Here is a 21,218-nt window from a genome sequence, read left to right on the forward strand (position 1 = left end):
ATTAGGGTCAGTTAAATTGTAGTTGCGGGACCTAAATAGGACCCCACGAACTGACGCTGTTGTCATGGTTACCTAGAGACGGACTCTACGCAGCCGCGGTGAGCTGCCATCAACCAGTGTGTTTAAATGTCTACCCGATACTACACCGTCTTTACAAGCAAAACTTCTGGCAAAAATACAGACGGTAGTGGGAAGACACAGGCTAAACAGTCACAGTGAAGTTTAATAGGGGCATTAAAATAAATGTGTCGGTGATATTCAGTGGCACCCAGGGGTTTGATATCAGACAGAATGGATCAGGAGAGGAACCGCAGACCCGTCAGCACCTAAAGAACCAGACATCAGTCTCTCCATCCTTCAGTCATTTAATGAGATCGAAAAATAATATAGATTAAAATTTAAAGAACAAATCATACAAATAGATTAATTGTAAATAAATATTGTGAAGAGAACATTAAAAACGTTTGTTAGGATTGTGTAAGAAAAATTTTGATATCTTTTATAAATACAGTGTTTTGTGGTCAATATTATTTCACCATTTTGTTAATGTGGGTTGCCAGTTTGGATAAGGCTTCCTATCAAGCTATAAGAATGATAGAAAACATGCTAACAAAAAATCTCAGACCTGCAGCCTACAGGCAGTTGTACAAGTTTATGTCTAGGGGGGGCGCCGGTGAGATGTTCGTATCCACCTCATAAATATGTAGATGTACCCATGCAGATGAGAGACATTTAATTTAGCAGCTTAAAAATTCTGGCTTTGCTAAACATAACTACAAAACAATTAATTTGTTTCAAAGTAATAGTGGTGCCATTTGGTACTTAATGATCTGGCTACTTCCCCTAGATATTCAAGGGTCATTGCGTCAACCAGAGTTTGGCAGCTAAAAATTTAGATTTGGTGAATATATAGTGTTAACAACTAAAGTCGGCTCCCTGGTTCTGTACTGTGGCTGTTAGTGATAAGGTGCGTTTTCAGCCACTAAGGAGAGATGAGAGAGAAAGATAAATCACTGAATAGCCCTCTGAAAATGTGTCCCTCTCACTAGTGGAGACCCCAAAGAGTATATACATACATATTATATACATACACTCAACAAAAATATAAACGCAACACTTCTGTTTTTGCTCCCATTTTTCATGAGATGGACTCAGAGATCTAAAATTCATTCCAGATAAACAATATTACCATTTCTTTCAAATGTCCCCAAATCCAGGGCCGTGCAGAGACCTTTGGAGGGGCAGGGGCTCAAATTTAAAAAAGGGGCAACAACCCATATTAATCAAGTATCTAATTAGATCCTACTATATCATTGCCATCATGCAGGGAAATGCATGATGGCAATGATATAGTAATAATATCTATTTAACCTCTAGAACAACCTGGCAGCAGGTTGCTTTATAGATCAAAAAACTCAAAAGAGTTAACTCTATATAATAGTTTGATGTTAAACCTCTGAGATCTAGAATTATAAGACTGAGATATCAAGGCAAAGAAAGCTCAGTAGCTGCTGGTAGGGGCTATTCAGGGGCCTCCAGACATTCAGGGGCCTCCTCCGTGGTTCCCGCTATCAGCTTCCCTCCCTTCTGGTGCCCTCGAGTTGATTCTAGAGTTCCCCATAAAAAAATTAACTGAAGATTTTGTGGCCACAACTCCTTAACAATGGAGGCAGGGACACATGTCCATGTTTGGGCCATGTTCCACACACTTCCTCCAAAATGTGTCTGAAGCACTATCTTTGTTGTTGGTCAGTTGTCACTTTGCGCTCTACACTGTATTCGTCCTGTCCTTCTGTGGTTTTTTCATAGATATAGATGTACCCATTGCTGCACATGTCAGTTCCACAGTCGATATTTGACAGTGACACCCGCTCATCCTCTACCTTAAACACCAGTTCTTCGCACATCAGATAAGTGTACAGGTTGCTGGTGTCAGAAGTAGTTGCCTGTCTCCAGCAAATGACGGAGGAGAGATGATATGTCTGAGTTCCGCATTTTACAGGTACTTCTAGGACTCGGTCAGGTATCACAGGATGTCTTACATCGTCCGGACTGTCTGGCCATGGCAGTATCAGGGTCATCATATTAGTATTATTGAAAAAGCAATCCGTCTTTTTGTTGGACTTGCAGGTGTCACAACTTTCCGAAATTCTACTCCAATAACACTTCAAAAGAGTTGATGTCGTGTCATTTTGTTGTTCCTTTGGTAGAGGAATGACAGGACCAAGGGTACGAATAATTTGTGAACACGTCTGACATCGTTGACAGTAGTCAGTTGTATACAGCTTAGAGACTGTGTAGATGCCATACTGGGCCAGACAGTGTGACATGTAAAACAAAAGGACTCCTGGCTTGTCCTGATGTTTTACATCCCTAATCTTTAGAGTGTCAACCAGTTCATTCTGAACAGCAAAGACTTCATGTGGTGGAATATCTCTGCCTGGATGGTACATTGCTGTGAAGAAACACTGCGCAAATAATGGTGTCTCTGCAAAAATATCAGAAATCTCCGGAAACTGAGCCACCAACCTTCTGACAACAGACAAATTCATAATACTTTGTGTTGTGGCATTTATCCAACAGTTAAAAAAGGAGTTGGAGAATTTGCAGAAGTACATGGCTGGGAAAATATTTACATCCATGAAGTCTAAATGATCAGTGTCATTCTGATTTCCATCTTCTGAGTTTTCTTCTTCAGAAGATGAGTCCTGTGATGAAGAATACTCATACACTTCTCCGAAATGTGTCCACATATTCACAGCATTTGGGCTTCCAGAACAAACTTCCTCATCCCCGGAGGAAGCATGAATGTTTTTAGCATAAATGCTGTTGAAATGGTCAGGATCAATTTCAGAATCATTGTTTGAGCTTTGTTCTTCTGAAGACCATTCTTCTGATGAAGAATACTCAGAGACGTCATCAAAATGTGACACAACATTTGCTGCATTTCTGTTTCCAGAGTCAACTTCCTTAAATGAAGCATCCATCTCTTTAGTGTCCAGGTTGTCAAAATGGCCTGTATGGTTTTGAATTTCATCCTTTGAGTTCTCGTCAAGGGAAGAGGCTTCCTCTGTTGATGAATTTTCAAAAACTTTTACAAAATTCATTAGATTTTCCTGGCTTTCACAGCTTTCTTTCACTGCTGGATCCATTTGTTCATAAGAAACATCAACAAAATCATCCCCAGAGTTAACTTCAAATTCCAGCTCCATTTCGGTATCAGGCAGATAGATGCTTTCCAAAGCAGCAGAGTCTCCAGACGTCTTAACTATCAAATCGGTATTAACGGTAACTTCCTCAACTTTAATTTCAGGAGAATCCTCTTTCAATTCTCCTGAAATTCCATTGTCTTTTGCATCATCTTCGGCCACAATGTCAAAACCAAAGTATTTGGACTGTTCATCAGATGAGCTCTCTCCTGAAACATCCTTGTGTTTTACATAACTGTCAACAAAAACGTCAAATCCAAAGTACTTAAATTGTTTGTCTTCAGCTGAGCTTTCTTCTGAAATGGCATTATGTTTTACGTTATCTTCGGTGACGATGTCAAAATCAAAAGGTTTTGAGTTTTTGTCAGGTGAGGTCTCTGCTGAAACCTCCTTGCGTTTTATACAGTCTTTGACGAAAACGTTGAATCCAAAATACTTAAATTTCTTATCTTCATCTGAGCTCTTCGCTGAAATGCCACTGTGTTTTTCATCGTCTTCTGCGACAATGTCAGAATCAAAGTGTTTTGAATTTTTGTCAAGTGAGCGCTTTGCTGAAATGTCTTCATCTTTAATCTGATGTCCCAGCAACTTCTCTATTCCTTTTGTGACAATATATCCAATGCCCCAACCGATAGAAAAAAACATTTTGACGGCAGTTGAAATGGTTTCTAAAATCCCTGTTTGAAATCGACTCTCTCTCAAAGTGTTGTACCTCCAACCAAGTTGAAAAGCAAACTGAGAATTCTTGTATTTGGAATGATAATAATAATCATTTGAACCTTTATGACATCATCGATGAGAACATTGATGACATGATGATGTCAAACAACCAGCGTCAGGTTTTTGTTTGTTTTAGTTGCTATGGCAACATAAGGAGTTATGTATGAGATAAGATTACTCTCAATTAAAAATGCATGTGTATACATCTAGATTTGTAAACAAATAAATTAATATTAGTTAATTAATGTTTTTGGTAGGTTTTATAGAGAGAGTAAGTACTTTTTCCAGAAGTTAGACACACATCAGTCACATTTAGAAACTGTGACTGATGTATTTTGATCTATTTTGAAGTGAGTGAGGAGGATCCTCTTAAACTTAACATGTCTTGACTTAATTGCTTGCTCTTTTCATAAGGAAAACATTTAACATCTAATAATTACATTATTTTTTACATTTGAACTCAGTGAAAAGGATGATTCACTAAGGAGATCGTGTAACAGATCGAATTGTGTGCACAAACTTGGCGAATCGAAGTTGATTCTGATCAAGAAAATATTGATCAGAGTTATTGATAAGTGAATTTCATACATTTTCAGGCACAACAGGAAAGGGAATATCTGAAAAAAAAAAATAAAATAAAGTTCAATAAAAAACTACAACAATTTGACATATTTAAACACAATAGGTTTTTATTTCAACATTGTTAACCTTGATGTATTTTAGCGTTCATAAATTAAAATAAATTATTACATGTTTACGACATACCCTAACAGTTTCTAGCTTGCAGAGTCAATACTTTCATGGCGTCTTGTTGTTATATTTAGCTAAATATTATTGCTGAGGGGCACAAACAGGCCTTCTGACATACAGATTAAAAATAAAAAAATTAAAAAAAAAAAAATTTTTGAAAAAAAAAATTCAAATAGGGCACTAAGGGCATCACAGATAAAAAGGGCAGGGGCTCAAGCCTCTGCACATGTCTGCACAAATCTGTCTAAATGTTTGATAAGGCAGTATAAGGTATACCTGTACACTAATCATGATGTCACATCAGCATCTTGATGTGGCACACCTATAGGTGGGATGGATTATCTCAGCAAAGCAGAAGTGCTCACTATCAAACATTTAGACAGATTTGTGGACAACATTTGAAAGAAATAGTAATATTGTTTATCTGGAATGAATTTTAGATCTTTGAGTCCATCTCATGAAAAATGGGAACAAAAACAAAAGTGTTGCGTTTATAATTTTGATGAGTGTATATTTAGAGAGAGAGAGATAGCTATATAATATAGATATATAATCTGCAGTGACATATGTAATATATAATTACAGGTTATATAAATATATATACATATAGACATATCTCTACATACATATGTATATAGATCTAAATACACACACACACATATATATATATATATATATATATATATATATATATATATATATATATATATATATATATATATATATATATATATATATATATATATATATATATATATATATATATATATATATATATATATATATATAAATAAATATGTGTTGTGTTCTGTGTTTTTCTGTATGTTTATTTCTAGTTTCCTGTGTGTCTGAGTCTCTGTGTTGTCCTGTCTCCCGTGATTAGTCCCCAGGTGTATCTGTTCCCTGATTTCCTCTTGTGTATTTAGTGTCACCTGTGTGGTAATATCCTGTTGCTACCTGTTGTGAGCTCTGTTATTTATCTTCATTAAACTCCTCATCACACATCACCGCCACCACCACACCACTTTATGACAGAAGGACCCGACCAAGCTGAACGGTGAGGCACGCTGTCACCATGGACCCAGATGAGACGCAGGAATTGCTGGAAACCATACGGGAGTATGAGGCTGCCATGGCCAAGCCGTACGCGGCGACAAGACGGCTCGGATTCGCCATCCGGTTGGGTCTGTTGCTGGACTATTGGGTTCCACGTTTTCCGCTTCCTGAGTTGGTGGCATTACAGAGGAGGCAGAGTGGGGCGTGAGGCAGCGCTAGCTGTCATGGCTGGAGAACCGCTGCCTCCCAGACCCAAGACGCCTCCGCCTCCGTGGTTTCCGCCTCCGCTGGCCTCGGACAGCCTCCGTGTTTCCCGCCTCCTGCGGACAGCCTCCGTGGTTCCCGCCTCCTGCGCGCGGGCGGCGCGGACAGCCTCCGTGGTTCCGCCTGCGCTGCGGGCGGCCGCGGAAACCCTCCGTGGTTCCCGCCTGGCGCCGGCCCGGACAGCCTCCGTGGTTCCGCCTCCCTGCGCGACGCCCGGACAGACTCCGTGGTTCCCGCCTCCTGCGCGCTGACGCGCGGACCGCCTCCGTGGCGCCTCCTCCCGAGGTCGGCCCCTGACCTTCTCCGTGGCTCCCGCTGTCGCCGAGGCCCCCCCTGACCTCCTCCATGTTTCCGCCTTCCTGTGTTTCCCACCCAGTTGGGTTTGTTTTGTTTTTGTTTTTGGACTTTGGACCCTAGTGTCTCCGCCTATTTGATAGGTTGTTTTTCGTTTTCCATAGACTCTGGCCCCCGTCCAGCTCCCTCCACCCACCCTTGTTGTGTTTTCAGTTTTTGGGCGTCTGGGAGCCGCCCGTTAAAGTACTGTTGTGTTCTGTGTTTTTCTGTATGTTTATTTCTAGTTTCCTGTGTGTCTGAGTCTCTGTGTTGTCCTGTCTCCCGTGATTAGTAGGTGTATTAGTTCCCTGATTTTCTTGTGTATATTTAGTGTCACCTGTATGTGTCTGTCTTGCAGTCCATACGTAATATATACGTCTGGTTATATAAATATATCGTCTGTACGTCTAGTCCTCGTAATATCCTGTTGCTACCTGTTGTGAGCTTTAGCCTCCCGCACACAGTGCTGCCAGGTCTGTGGATATATGTTTTCTGTTATTTATCTTGTATATAGACTCCTCATCACACATATATATATATATATATATATATATATATATATATATATATATATATATATATAAATATGGCTACTTTCCTTCTTGGAGGTCCTAGTTCCTCTCTCTCTCTCTGAGCTCCGTTCTCAGATTTTCCAGCTCCTTTTGGTAATTAAGCTCACGGGCGGAATACATTTGCTGGAAGGCAGAAAGTTGTTTTTAGAGATTGTCCTTTTCGGCTCCAAGGTCATTCATAATCTTTATGAATGCAGAGAGAGCTTGTGCTTGCTCTCTCAGAGCAGAAACGTCCCCTTCATGTGAAGGGGATGTTGCTATCACCTTAAGTTGCTGGTCGGAAACCTTTATCTGCTCCACTCTCTCTGTCGACTTTTCTCATTTTCCTGCAGACAGGTGATCTCTTTAGACATTTGTTCTTGAAGATCTTCCTTCTCAGCTCTCAGATTTTCAAAGAGCTCTTGGTCCTGCCTGAGTTTCGCTTTGTAAAACATCTCCGTGTTGACCTGCAGTTTCCCCTCACGAATCTCGCCTTCATATTTTGACTGAAGCTCCTCGTACTGAGTCTTCACTGTGTCCAGCTCCTGTTTGAGGGCGTCACTTTTTTCTTTTTCAGCCTGGATCTGTGACATAAATGTTTCCTTGCTGACAATGTGAGTGGCTTGCAGTTGCTCGAACTCCTGCTGCAGCAGCTTTTTCTTCTTGCATTTTATTTCGCTGTGCACATTGGAATCGACAGCAGGGCTGAGAGTCTCTGAATATCTAAACTTTTCTACTGCCAGTAGTGTTCTCTTCATTTCTTTGCCCTGTTGATGAAAACCTCCTTGAAAATTTTCTGCTTCTCCAGCTCAGATTTTGTAACTTTCAGTTCTTTCTCCAGACTGACTACCTTTTGGTTCTCCTGGAACCATTTGGCTCTCTCCATTTCCAACAGAGAGCCAAGTCTCTGGATCTCTCTCTGGAGCTCATTGACAGATGGTCTGTTCTTAATCCAGCCGTGCTGATGTTGTCCAGGTCTCCATGCCCTCGACTGGGATCTCGAATGGGAGTATTGTGGCCTTTGGTATGACATATCTTGATCTGCAAACAATATCAACCTTGACTTGGGAAGCGCTTTGCGTATGTCTGAACTCGTCAGTGGTGTAGCAAACAATGACCAGAAGGTAGAAGTTTGTTACATATGAAGAACAGACAGAAGGACATCACCAGCCTGAATAGTCGTGACATCACAAGCCTGATTAGTTGTTACATCACACAATGAGTCGTGACATTTGAGAACTCTGCCACACTAACCAGCACCCCCTCACCTTCCTGTATTGGATGGGCAGGGGGGATGTATTGTTGGAGTGGCTGTGATTTATTTTTTCTGTAGACTTTTGTTTATGTTTTTTTTTCTTTCTTTTCATTGAGGGATTGCTTCTTAGGACATGTTACATGATCATCAAAATATCACACAGCAACACTGTATTCAGTCACAGTCTTCTTCAGATTTGTTGGGAGATTGAATACTGGAAATCCTTCCTGCTCTCGGCATCACAGTCCTTGGACATTCTTGGATGATATTAGGACTGAGGGTGGGCGATATGGACTTAGTATTTTATTGCGATATTTCGTGATGATAATAAAAATGAGGATAAAAATAATTTCTTACATTTTTTTTAGGTGTTTGCATGGCTGTGACTGCATGGTGCACCACAAATACACAAATATTACATATAATACAAAGAATCAAACTGCAGAAACCATGTTATCTTGCAACAATTTCTGTCCACCACTGGTTTCTACGTCTTTAGATAGAAAATGTAAATATAGCTCAATTTGTATTGTCTTCAGATTTATTTCCATGGAAGGAGAGACACTAATGCATCTTTATTCAATTGAAAGCGTGCTGTCTCATAGATCACACTAGCAACTTGTTCTTCTTGTCTTCTTCAACTATTCTTCTGTTATAAATATATTCACATATCCCTTCATCTCCATCCTTTCCTCCTGGTCTGGACTTTCCTCTTCACCTCTGGCATCTGGTTGCTGATTTGGATAGTTGATTACAGGAAGTGATCCATCTGCATAGCGTCTGTTCCTCACTGTGTCCATGTCATTATACTTGTAAATGAACAAATTTGAGCAGTACTTTAATAGAAAATAACCAACCTAATTATGTAAATAAACTTAAAAAAGAAAAGCTTTTAATTGGATGTAAAAAAAATTTATTATCAGATATAAACAGTATAGATGAAATCAAGATTTTAGGTTGACTATGTTAATAAAAATGTGCCTAGAAAGACATGTTGTGGACACTAAACCTTGCAATGATGCAATGTTTCTGTGTATTTTCTGCACTGGTGAGTGTGAATAAAGGAAGTCTACATTCTAAATAAATTGCACAGGATATATTTTATCTTGAAATGTTTTTACTCGTCAGATTTTAAACTTTGATCTGGAGGCTTTGGTCATTTTGTTGGTGGAAAACAAAAACTGTGTCTTAGACAAAGAAGCAAGCAGTGGAGCTAATGAACACAATCTTAGTGGGTATTATTAAATAAAAAAAAATTCTAAAATGAGTTTGGTCAGTGCTGTGATGGGACTACTGATAAATATCATTATGCTCCAGGACATCTTCCGACACTGACGGCTCCAATCACCAAAACCGTCTTGCTGAAGCTTGCTGGGCTCTTGTTGATGGTCAGGTTCTTCATGCAGCCCACATAGGGCTTTCTGGTGGCAACGCTGTCTGGGAGGAAGTCATCTGAGAAGAACAGGAAGTCGGTTAGGAAATGTGTCACTTTGCTCCAAGGAGCTGCGGGCAGTGCTTTCTCACCTGGAGCTCCACCGATAAATATCGGCTTCCTGGTGTCTGTGGAGCGGGGGTTCACAGGGCCCACAACGTGTTTGATCTCAGAGTCCACATCCAGCTGGACAACGTTGGCATCCCGGATCACTGTGGGCAAAATGATCATTGGACTACATTTATATAAAGGTTGATTTATACAGAAAACACTTTAGGAAAAGAAAAACTATTCAGTACAGAAAGTAGGAGAAACGTAGAGGAATGGAGCAAATGGAACAACAGCCTGACAGATTCAGTTTTAAAATGATTTTCTCATTTCAATTTCAGTTCAGTTTATTTATGTAGCTCCTGTTAACACGTCAGCTCAAGGTACTTTGCAAAGAGGAAAAAAAGTTTCAGTCCATTTATACAGACATTCCAACTGAACTCAGTTTCTCAAACAATACATCATTTTCAATGCATTATTTCTTTAATATTAATATTTAGGAGTGACCCAGCCAGTGTCTGGATTCTGCCTGAGAATGTGTCGGGAGTGCTAACATTAGGGCGACGTTGAAAGCTTACTATGTTTCTAAAGAACGTTTTTCTACTGATTATTGAGAAGGTTGTAAATATTATCTGACACTGTATTATTTAATAAAATGTGAAACACAAAATGCCAGGTATATATATAATTTTGAGTTTAACTGTAAAAGAAAAAATTAGAAGTAAAAATCTGAAAAGTGTGGCATGCATTTCTGTTCAGCCCTCAGAGTCTTTTGCCATTTTTACAAGATGTAAATGTTATGTTGTTGAGTTCTGTCAGATATGATGTAAACTGTCTGTAATCATAAAGATTTAACTTTTGCCACAAAGTCTCAATTGAAAACAAGATATTTTTCTTGTGTATTTAGTTAAGGGGAATTGGAGTAAACAGCATTGAATACAATTGCACATTTTGTTTCCTAAAAAACATAAAATATGAAACCATGCATGATTCTTTTTCCACCTCATTGGACAGTCAGTCAACAAAATAATTTTGAAGTTTATGCTTGCAGAGTAATAATTTGTGAAATTGTGAATTGGGTTGTGAATAGTACTGTTACCCAGATCATCCATTTTAACCGTGCTGCCCTGTTGTGTGATTCTGACCTGTTATTCTGTGCCAGGAGCCGTCACACACACCGTGTCTCGGTGACACCTTCGTAGAGAACTCATGCTTTCCGTCATGAACGACAACAACCACCTGGGAGGAGAAAACGGAAACAGTTTGACTGACTGGTCAGAAAGAGTCTGTCCTATTCTCGTTATGCCTGCTAAGACTCACCGCTCCTTGATGGATGAACATTATGAAATAACCGCCTGCCGTGCGCACATGCAGTAGCACCGCGGAGGCCACACGAGGGCGCACCTCCATTGTTAACTCGAACCTCAGTCCCAGCTCAAAGGATTCATCTGAAGGAAGGAAGAATCACAGACGGCATGTAACAGATGTTTTGGATATCTGCTCCTAATCTTATCTTTTTACCACACAGGCCCATAACTCTGGATGTTCAGCATGTGTTATATCGGTCAGGCGGAGATGGAGATGTGATCAAAGCAACATTTTCCCTGTCAGCAGTCCCCACCTCCCTCTTCTACTGAAACAATTTGTCTGCAGCTGCTACAGATATGAGGTCATTTTACCTAGCTACACATTTTTCCATTGCACACCCTTTTGTGAGACACAGGGGAACTTATGACCTGATGAACTAGCAACATAACGGAGGGTAAATAATGTTCTGCATATTGGAAAATATCCGGTGGTTAAACTGCAGAGGATAAATGAACAAAATCAACATCTAGGTAGCATCTAAATAGAACATCATATTAGGCTGTGTTTAAAGCTGCAAGGAAACTTTATATATATATATATATATATACATATATATATATATATATATATATATATATATACATATATATATATATATATATATATATATATTTTTTTTTTTTTTTTTTGTTAAAACTGTCACTATGTTGTGAGTCAGATAAATCATGACAAAAAAATCAAGTTCCATTGCTTCAAGCTCCTCTGTGGTCCTACTGCCATCTGCAGAAATACACAGCTCAGTCAGAAACAACCAGTCAGAGCCAGGTGGAGGGTCTTAACGCTGTCAATCATTCTCAAGATTTCCAGTTTGCTACAGCTGTGCAAACTACAGTTGTTCCCGATGGACAAACAACTTAACTGTTTATTCGTCATAATCGGTTGCCATGCTAACTAGCCTGAGTATTGACAGGAAACTAGCTATTGGAAACCAGCTGTAACTATAACTATAGCACACAGACAACGCAACAATAGGCCGACAGGATGAGGGGAAGAGAGTGCAAGTAGTGGGTAGAGCTTTGGCAAAGGTTGGACTTGCTTGGTCGGGCTTGAAACCCATTGGGCTTGAAGTTCCAATGGGTTCCAACCAAGTTTTATCTGATTTAATTTCAGACAGTGAGACACAAAAAGTTGTATGTGACATTTTATTTTCTGTATGTAAAATTCTGGTTTCAACTGTATATGTAGGGAAACTGCATTTGTGAAACAACATACCCAAAACCACATATCCTCCCTCCTCTGAGAAGTACGTTCCATCCTCAGAGAGTCCTTCAAAGCATGGACCGACCCCGAAACTCTCAGCCACAGAGGACAGCCTTCGTCCATCAAGCTGAAGGTTCTTCAAACAGCCAGTGAAGCTGTAAGCAGAGTTTCTCTGCAGGAAATACAAAGACACTGGACCTTTATTTCCAAATCAGAGACACAAACTGCTAAAAAGTTCATATTAAGCACACAACAAAAAAGGGATCTTCCAGTAAGTTTTCTTTCTTTCCTCCAGCTCTAGAAGATGTTCTGCCAATACTGATGTCCATTTTTCAGGCAGGAAGGTGGAGAGGACAGAAGGGGCAGCGTATGAAATTTTTCTTTTACTATCCATCGTCTCAATGTGGCTGCACAGAAACTGATCATTACTTGATTCTGTTTAGCAAAAAGCTCAACGTGATATTCCTAACTATTTATTTGCTAATGTTAACTTAGGTGTATAACTATAGTTACTTTACAGTGGAAAATTATTTAGAATTCAGGAATATTTTCTCAGTTTGTGATGCTTTAACAGCAAAAATCTGTGTTTTTGCTGTTAACAGCGATTAACAGCAAAATTAATCGCTGTTGCAGCGATTAAAATTAACAGAATAAAAAAATCCTTTATTTTATGCAAATAAAATAAAGGATTTTATGCAAATAACTAGATGTAGTGAATAGAAATAGGACAAAGATAATACATGATCAACTAATTGAAAAGTTACTAAGAAATCTGAAAAGTGTGGCATGCATTTGTATTTCTCCCCCCTGAGAATGTACTTTGTAGAACCACCTTTTTGATGCATTTCAGCTGCAAGTCTTGCAAAGTTCTACACATGTAGTAACAAATCTGGAAATTCTTCATAAAATAGCACAACTTATTTGTGAAAATATTTCCTATTTGCAAATATTTAAAAAAAAATTTTCAAAATAAAATGCTATTTGCGGAGCTGAAATATGTAGATCCAATTTTACTTGGCATGCTATAAGCTGACATTTGCAAAACAGCCAATTCAGAGGCACCATTTATTTTCCTTTGTTCTGACTGGCTGTGTCCCCAACAGAGGGGATAAAACTGTAGATGTTAAGCTTCTGCATTAGTGGTAAGACGGTTTCCACTGTGCTTATTAATGCATATTATGTGATATTTGATATTTGAACAGTTAAAATAGAAAGTTAAAAGCATTTTGACAGGGGTCCTCAAGTATTAGCTACTTGCAGGCAGTTCTGGTCCCCAATCCCACTGAATACCATTGGTACACTGTAACTCATACCTGAATATTCCGTTGTGCTTTTCCAGGAGGAACTCCTCCGACAAAGAGGGAGTCGCTGACACGCCAGGCGACATTGTTTGCCTGAGCTACGTCCTCAAACTCTGTCAGCCTGTCGATAGTTAGTCGTCCCATACTCCCATTACGGACACAAACAATCTGAAGAAAAAAAAAAACAAGTTATCAGTTTGAAACATGAGAAAACATATTTCACCAACACACAAGAAAAACTCACACTGTGAACTTACACTGTGCCATGCGCCGTCGTCATATTTCTCTTCACTCCTAATTTGAACTTTCTGGTCTCCCACACTGAAACTAAACACAAGTTTTCCATCGGCCACAAACAGAGCCATAAAGTTGTCCTCTTGGACATCTGATGCATAAAAGATGAGGCCGAAAGGTGACTCCATCTTCAGGGACAGAGACAAGAGGCACCTGGAAGACGAAACATGGATCCCATTATGGATGTAGAAACAAAAGCATACATGTACACAGCAAGCTTTGAGCAGACACCTGGCTTACTACGAGCAGGTTGTGGGCCTGACACACCTTTCAGACAGAGAGTCAGGGATTCCCTCATAGTGCTGCCTGCTGTTGGCAACGCCGCCATAGTGGAAGGCTTGGCGTGTTGATCTAGGTCTGGGGGAGAAGTGGCAAGACTGGATGTTTGGCTCTGATGACTCCAGATTAGAGCTGGGCAGTTCTGGAAGATGACTGGACTTATCTCTGGCAACCTGTGAAAAGCATTGTTGGGTAAGAATTGATTCTTCTAGGGTTCACTATGGGCAGGAATAGATTCCCAATGATGTCAAGTAGATATGTTGGCAGATGAAGCAAAGATAAAGGCAATTGAATGAACAAAATCAAGTGCAACATGATTAGACAAGCATGTCATTTCGGAAGAACCACGTCTGATTGGATGATCTTAATGTCTTTTGTTGGACTTTTTCTTTGTTTAAAACATTACTACCTTACATCTCTGACAACAAGCTTTCATTTATTTATTTAGTTTCATGAAGCTGCTGTTGTAACCATATCCAAAGACTTTTTAGTGGGAATGCACAATATTATCTGCATGGTATCAGTACCAGCCGATATTAGAATGTCTGGTTACATTCCAAAATATGAGCATCAATGTAGATCACACTGTTTTAATAACTGATAGTAAATCAAATCAAATCAAATTTTATTTGTATAGCACAATTCAGCAGCAAGGCATTTCAAAGTGCTTTACATCAAATCAAACACAAAAACACAATACAAAATAGAATCAACAATAAAAACACAACATCAATCAGATTCCGTCAATAAATTTGCAATTGATTACGTTTCAAATACCACTCTAAACAAGTGGGTTTTTAGTTTAGATTTAAAGGGAGTCAGTGTTTCAGCTGTTTTACAGTTTTCTGGAAGTTTGTTCCAGATTTTTGGTGCATAGATGCTGAATGCTGCTTCTCCTCGTTTGGTTCTGGTTCTGGGGGTGCAGAGCAGACCAGAACCAGAAGACCTAAGAGGTCTGGAAGGTTGATACAATAACAGCAGATCTTTAATGTATTGTGGTGCTAAACCATTCAGTGATTTATAAACTAATAATAGTATTTTAAAGTCTATTCTTTGAGCTACAGGGAGCCAGTGGAGGGACTTTAAGACTGGCGTTATGTGCTCTATCTTCCTGGTTTTAGTGAGAACGCCAGCAGCAGCATTCTTGATCAGCTGCAATAGTAGTGATTTTTCAGAGATGTCTATGAAGAGGGAAGTCTATAGGTTGATTCCTTGGTACAAAATCAGTTTTGGTTACTGAAGTAATATTAAATTGACATAATTAGTTAAAACAAATAATGAATAAATAAAACTAAAATTATAATTCAAAACATAATGTTACTTAAACAGGTCCTGACACAAAGGATTGAACCTATGATTTCTTATTTTCTTGTTCAAACTTTTGATCCGGTCACCAGAGATGACAGATTTCTGTTGGAACTAACCAATCATATTTTGCGCAGTAGAAACGCCCGTTTTAAGTCTGTAGAGAACTCGCTCTCATTGATCTAGGCAGCTGACTGAGCAGAAGATGAGGAGCAGGCATGACCTAACCGACCCGCTGTGTTTGTGTTACCTTTTGAGACTGGCTCTGTTTGGCTTTAGAAGACCCCCTGTGGTGAGACATCAGTGCAGCGGGAGGTCGCTGTACAGGACAGTTCTCCAGGGAAACATTCACCTTCTCGGTGTACTTCTGGAAGTCCTCACCCTCAATGTCTCGGTCTTGTCTACAGACACAGAGTGACAGGGAATGAATACAAATTGCATTAGAACACAGCAAAAACTCTTCATTCTCATGGTTCTTAGTATCGAACAGAAGGAGGCCTGTGGAGCCAGATGTTCACAGCGTGGTGGAGACTTACCTGCTGATGTACGCATGGCTGATGCAACCAGTGAAGTTCTTTAAGCTGCTACTTGGAGAGCCTCCATAGTAAAAGGTCTTTGTGGGAGAATCAGAGGAGGACTTTGCAGCTGATGGTGATCGCTTTAACTCCTTTTTGTCTTTGTCGTCCACTAGCAGTAAATTCCTGAGGCGAATCAGAATGAGGTAGTTAGAAACCTTTGCTTCAACGCTGCAGTATTTAACTTTTACAATTTTTAATTTTTACGTATTTGTTGAAATTGTCACTATGGTTTTACAGTTTAATATGAAACAAATCTATGAAAAATAATGGAGCTCCACTGCCTTATCCCAGTGCTAACTAGAAACAACCAATTAGAGTCAGGAGGCGGGTTTTAGCACTGTCAATCACCATCTGCTCACCTCCCCCTCTCCCTCTCCCATGCTTTCTGCTACCCTGTAGGTAGCATAGCCTCTTATGAACGCTCAGGCTAGTTACGGTGGCTACATATAAACAGTTTTCCTGTAGCGGTAAATTGTTTCTCCACCATTAGCACATTTTAGCAGTGAGTACATGAGGATGATTGATAGCTCAAAGACCCTCTTTCTGGTTCTGAATGGTTGTTTGTTAAACTAAACTGTATGACAAATTGAAAAATGAGGAAAAAAAACATAAACGAGAAAATGTAATTATAGCTGCATTAAACTAAAATTAATGTTAGATATCTCATCCCTGTGGTTGTCTGCTTGAACAGAGCATTTCTCTGCAAATGCATTTAACAGTCGGGCAAAGCTGTTCTGTTTGGGTTCGTCATGGTAACCCAGTGGTCTTTCTTTCCGTTCCCTAATAAATAAAAACATCATTTGAAACCTCCTACCTCTGCTTGTTCACTGAAGCCAGTAAGAAGTGTGTCCTTCCATCGTTGTATTGCTTCTTCTGTGATTTGACCTTTGACCCTCTGTGGTTCAGTGTGACCGCTCCGTTCTCCAAGGCGATGCTGAACTCATCAGACTGAGGAGGAATGTATTCCAGTTAGTCAGGCAGAAGAACGTGTTTCTTTAATACTCATCAGATGTGATGCATTAAAAAAATCATTCAACAACATTACTTTCTAATATTTTGCTGCCATGGAGAACCTGCTCCCAGGATTATATGGGTGATAAAACTCAAATTGATCATTACTTTGGAAGGAAATGTCACTTTCACAGAATTTTAAGGGTGTCAGAAAATGAGACAAAAATGTGACATGGAAATGTAGAAGTTTGTGGAATGTGTGTGTAAGATGTTCTTACCCCTTGAGAGTGGTAGAACAGCAGTCCACTGGGCTGCAGCGTTCTGAAGTTAAACCCTCCTTCGAAGTTGTCAAAGGGTGAGATTTTTGCGGTGGATCCCAGGTAACTGTGGCCACTGAATGAAGCTTCGCGGGACATCTGGCGCAAAAACACACAAAGCAGTTTTAGAAACCCTTCATTTCTCAGACAGAATATTTAGATGCTATTTAGAAATCGCTTATTTGAGTCTGACCGCGCCTTCCCACTCAGCTCCGCCAATTAGCAAACACCTGGTAGAACTGCGCTTATGAGCTACATCTCAATCCTAAGAATGATAGTTAACGGCATCATAAAGACGAATTGTTGCGATAACATGCTAAAGGGAGAGTGTTAGAAAGAGTAGGAGCTTCTTAAAGAGATAGAAGACAATTTCAAGTCAAAAAGTCAAATTTCTTTTAAGTTGTTTTCAATATGTACAGCTTTTTCATTGCAGCTGAAGGTAAACACAAGCTGCATTTCCATAATTCCTAAACTAGAATTCCAAAAATAAATTAGGTGGGTCCGTCATGTTCTAGAGGTTAATGGAAACACACCAATTTGGAAAAAACTCTCAGTTTTAAATCAAACTTTTTGGTCGGCAGGATAAGGTGGGTTTTTTTGGCCGGATCAAAGTTATTGTATTTCGCAGAACTGCAATTGAAACTTTTCATGTGTGAGTCATGTGATCCACAACAGGATATTACTACTGTAGGAAAAGACAAAGAAGTCAACAGGAAGTGGTGGTAGAAGGTTGGCAAAGCAAGTTTTTTAATGCCTTATTGTTTGAACAAACATATTCACGTGATTTTAATCTTATTGGTTTCTTATTTAATTGAAACACCGCAATTGCAAATCCTTTTTTTAAATTAGCTGAGTACTGGAAAAGCTTTATGCATTTTTGTAATAGAAATGCAGCTACAGTTACTTCATTGTACCATAAAATGGCACTTTGTGCTTGGAAAATACATAATACTGCCCCTTTCACATCAGGGCCGGTAAAAGTGGCGCCAATGTTTTTGTGATAAATTACCTTGTTTTAATGTCAGATCATGTACTTCAACGTACGGTACTTGAATTAGAAGTTGAGTTTTTTGTCTAATTTTTTAGTGTGTGAATAAACTACTTAAAAAAAAAATTGGATTTATTTTAGGGCCAATTTTACATCGATACCAGGGATGCCAAAAAAGTAAATATTAGCTTCTAAAAGAACCCACTTGTACACTCAGACAATGCAACAAAACATGTCAAAAAACAGCATATTCTAGTTTTGGGTTTTTTCACACTTTTATTCACTGTTTAATAATCTTTAATTTTGTTTAGCAAAAATGCTGCCTCATGCCTTCTGATTTTAATTGGCATTTAGCTTTTTTTTTCTTGAGGAAAACGTGTCCATTTTGAACTTGCTTTGCCAGCTTGAGGAGCAAAGTAGCTTCATAAATTTGACTGGCAGCTAATCAGAAAGATGAGCATGGCATTTTAACTTATATTTCGTAATATTGATTGAAGAACAGACTATTTTTTCTTATACAAAATACACTCAAAAATGCATTAGATTACTTCTTTTGTTATTTTTATTTTTTCTCAACTTCGTTCCAGCTTTCTGAGACCCTCATACGGCCCACTTTGAAAAACAAAAAACAAACATGTCTTAGTTCCTGGCTTAAATGCATTTAGGATTTGTAGGAGTGTGAGTTGGTAAATTGGGCTCTTACAACCAACTCCTCAGGACAGCCGCTGCTGATCCCAACGGTACCAGGCTCTTCCAGCAGGTTGAAGTCTTTTTTCTGGAACAAGAATCCTTTGACACAACCCTTCAGGCCTATCACAGAAGACAGCTCCGGCCTGTGTGGATGCATCTTGTTAAATCATGTCCTTTGTGAAACTGCAGACTTTCAACTTCTTATTGACAGTGTTTCTTTGGTTGAAGGTCTACTTAGCGACTCACCTGGATTTGAGGATGCTGGAGGGAGCTCCACCGATGTAGATATCTGAGAAAGGCAGGGGGGTTTGGGGATTCTCGACAGTTTTAACAAGGGTCTTGTCCACCAGTAGAATAACTTTCTTTAACATATGGTAGATCACTGACACCTATTAAACAGAGACAGTTGTAACAATATTTTTGGTTCACAGGAACATCATATATAAAAAAAGAAAAAATAAGAGGAGGATCTACCTCGTGGTATTTTGCATCATTTATTTGAAACTTAGGTGAGTTATTCTCCAGAAGTTTTGGTCCATTGCTGAAGCTAAAGTCGTATGTTAGGCGCAGGAAGCCATTCTTTATCTCTAAAAGGAAAAAGTTTTTCTGGAAGGAAAGAAAGAACATTTTACAGGAGTCAAATATTTTAAATCATGTTTAACTAATGTAAATTAACTTTTCTAAAAAGCAGTAATACGGATGCTTTCAAATCTGTCTTTCATTAACAAGACCAGCAGAAGGTCTTCAATATGACACTAGACTGACCTCAACAATCTTTTATTCCACTACTTGTTGGTCTAATATTACTAAACCAAATGGAGTTTATCACTAAGAAACACAATAAATAAAAAAGCTTATTTAGGTGCAAATCATTTTTCCATCCATCGCTCCTAACCACTTGTCCATGCAGGGTCGAGGAGGGGTCGGGGGTTGTGAGGTAAACCCTTGACCAATAGATGCATGTTAGTACATCTCAAATAATGTTCTTATTTGAACATGATCATTCATTTAGGCTCATTAAACTCTTAAGATGAAAATGTTTCTGGCAATTCCTGTACAGAAAACGTTAGTGCACTGTGTTAAACCTTGAGTAAAAATTGTATTTGTAATTTTCTGGATTTGACAAAGAATCTAAAAAGAAAAAAAGGACCCTAACAATCCTCTTCTTAGACAAACAGAGTGTTTTTAGTCAGAGGCTTCTTCAAATGTACTGTAATACAGACTGCTACATGAACCACCAAGATGTCAATGGTGTACCACAGAACCAATATCCTCCCAACCTCAGAACGACATAGTTCTGAGGTTTGTAGGAGTCCTTAGATACAGTCCTCAAGGGTTGGTGACCCATGAACTTGTCCATATTGGACCAGAGCAGCTGGTCCACCTTGTTGGTTTCAGAAAATGAAACAGCCTATTGGCCAAACTTAGATTCTCTCTCATCTTGTTCTATGATTGGAAAATGACAATTTCTTCTATCTTTTAACCTTTTCCTCAGATTCAAAACAGACTTGCAAGTCAAGCAAATGTTTGGATTTCAGAAACAGACATTAGAAAGGGTGATAAAGTTAAGTCTTGAATCAGCTCAGTTCTGTAGGAATTGTCCCTGTAGGTATGTGTTTTCACATTTGTTTTGTTTTCTTAAAGGAGCATTATTATGTGCTTTCCAGGAATGTAGTGCAGTTTTATAGCAAACCAAAACACTATCTGAACTTCAGTTGTTATAAAAATGCTTTATACATAAAATATGATTTACAAGAAATTTACTTCCTAATTTAACACTTTGAAATTGTGTTTCTGTCTCTTTAAAAAATCCTGCTCCTTCAGGAAGTCATTACAATATGGCTCCTTTATTAACCTTTTAACAACATTTTACCAGCACTGCTCTCAGAAGTGGACTGCTGGAGACAGACCCCAGCCCCGTGTAAACCCTACATGGATCAGCGGTATAGACAATGAATGGATGGATTAATTGCTGTAATGTGAAATAAATGCTTAACAGTTGCTGCATTGACTTTGGAAACTCCATCTGGGTCAAGTAGAGATAACAGCTCAGAAGATGGGCAGAACCGAAGCAAGCGGTCTCCGTTTCAGACGTACCCCGTTGACCATGAGGAAAATGGTGCAGTTGTTTGTGATCGTTCGTATGGAAATGTCAAATCTTATGACCTGACCAAACTTGGCTCTCCTCTCAATGTTACTGACGAGTCCGTAGCCCGTTCCATCAAACAGATAGCTGGCAATGCGACTCTGGGAGAACGCCAACTTGTACCTGACAACAGAGGAGAATGTGGAGAATGCATTTTTAGATTGTGTACCCCTGGAAGAAAAA

At 39.2% G+C, this 21,218-nt stretch overlaps 1 protein-coding gene across 1 annotated transcript in view; it reads right to left on the bottom strand.

The window, feature by feature from the left end:
* Positions 1 to 9,033: 9,033 nt before the first annotated feature.
* The window catches only part of lama4 (laminin, alpha 4), a 34,353-nt gene continuing 22,168 nt past the window's right edge, over positions 9,034 to 21,218 (bottom strand). The window contains exons 25-40 of the mRNA XM_044105659.1: positions 20,987 to 21,158; positions 19,364 to 19,495; positions 19,136 to 19,278; positions 18,903 to 19,032; positions 17,173 to 17,310; positions 16,758 to 16,891; positions 15,902 to 16,066; positions 15,616 to 15,766; positions 14,049 to 14,233; positions 13,745 to 13,934; positions 13,500 to 13,655; positions 12,199 to 12,358; positions 10,939 to 11,066; positions 10,764 to 10,857; positions 9,663 to 9,782; positions 9,034 to 9,590 (exon numbers count right to left, since the gene is read on the bottom strand). Of these exons, the coding sequence (XP_043961594.1) occupies positions 9,445 to 9,590; positions 9,663 to 9,782; positions 10,764 to 10,857; positions 10,939 to 11,066; positions 12,199 to 12,358; positions 13,500 to 13,655; positions 13,745 to 13,934; positions 14,049 to 14,233; positions 15,616 to 15,766; positions 15,902 to 16,066; positions 16,758 to 16,891; positions 17,173 to 17,310; positions 18,903 to 19,032; positions 19,136 to 19,278; positions 19,364 to 19,495; positions 20,987 to 21,158 (2,344 nt within the window). The 3' untranslated portion in view covers positions 9,034 to 9,444. The remainder of the gene's footprint in view (positions 9,591 to 9,662; positions 9,783 to 10,763; positions 10,858 to 10,938; positions 11,067 to 12,198; positions 12,359 to 13,499; positions 13,656 to 13,744; positions 13,935 to 14,048; positions 14,234 to 15,615; positions 15,767 to 15,901; positions 16,067 to 16,757; positions 16,892 to 17,172; positions 17,311 to 18,902; positions 19,033 to 19,135; positions 19,279 to 19,363; positions 19,496 to 20,986; positions 21,159 to 21,218) is intronic.

Source organism: Gambusia affinis, linkage group LG22 (assembly GCF_019740435.1).
Source record: "Gambusia affinis linkage group LG22, SWU_Gaff_1.0, whole genome shotgun sequence".
NCBI classification, from domain to species: domain Eukaryota; kingdom Metazoa; phylum Chordata; class Actinopteri; order Cyprinodontiformes; family Poeciliidae; genus Gambusia; species Gambusia affinis.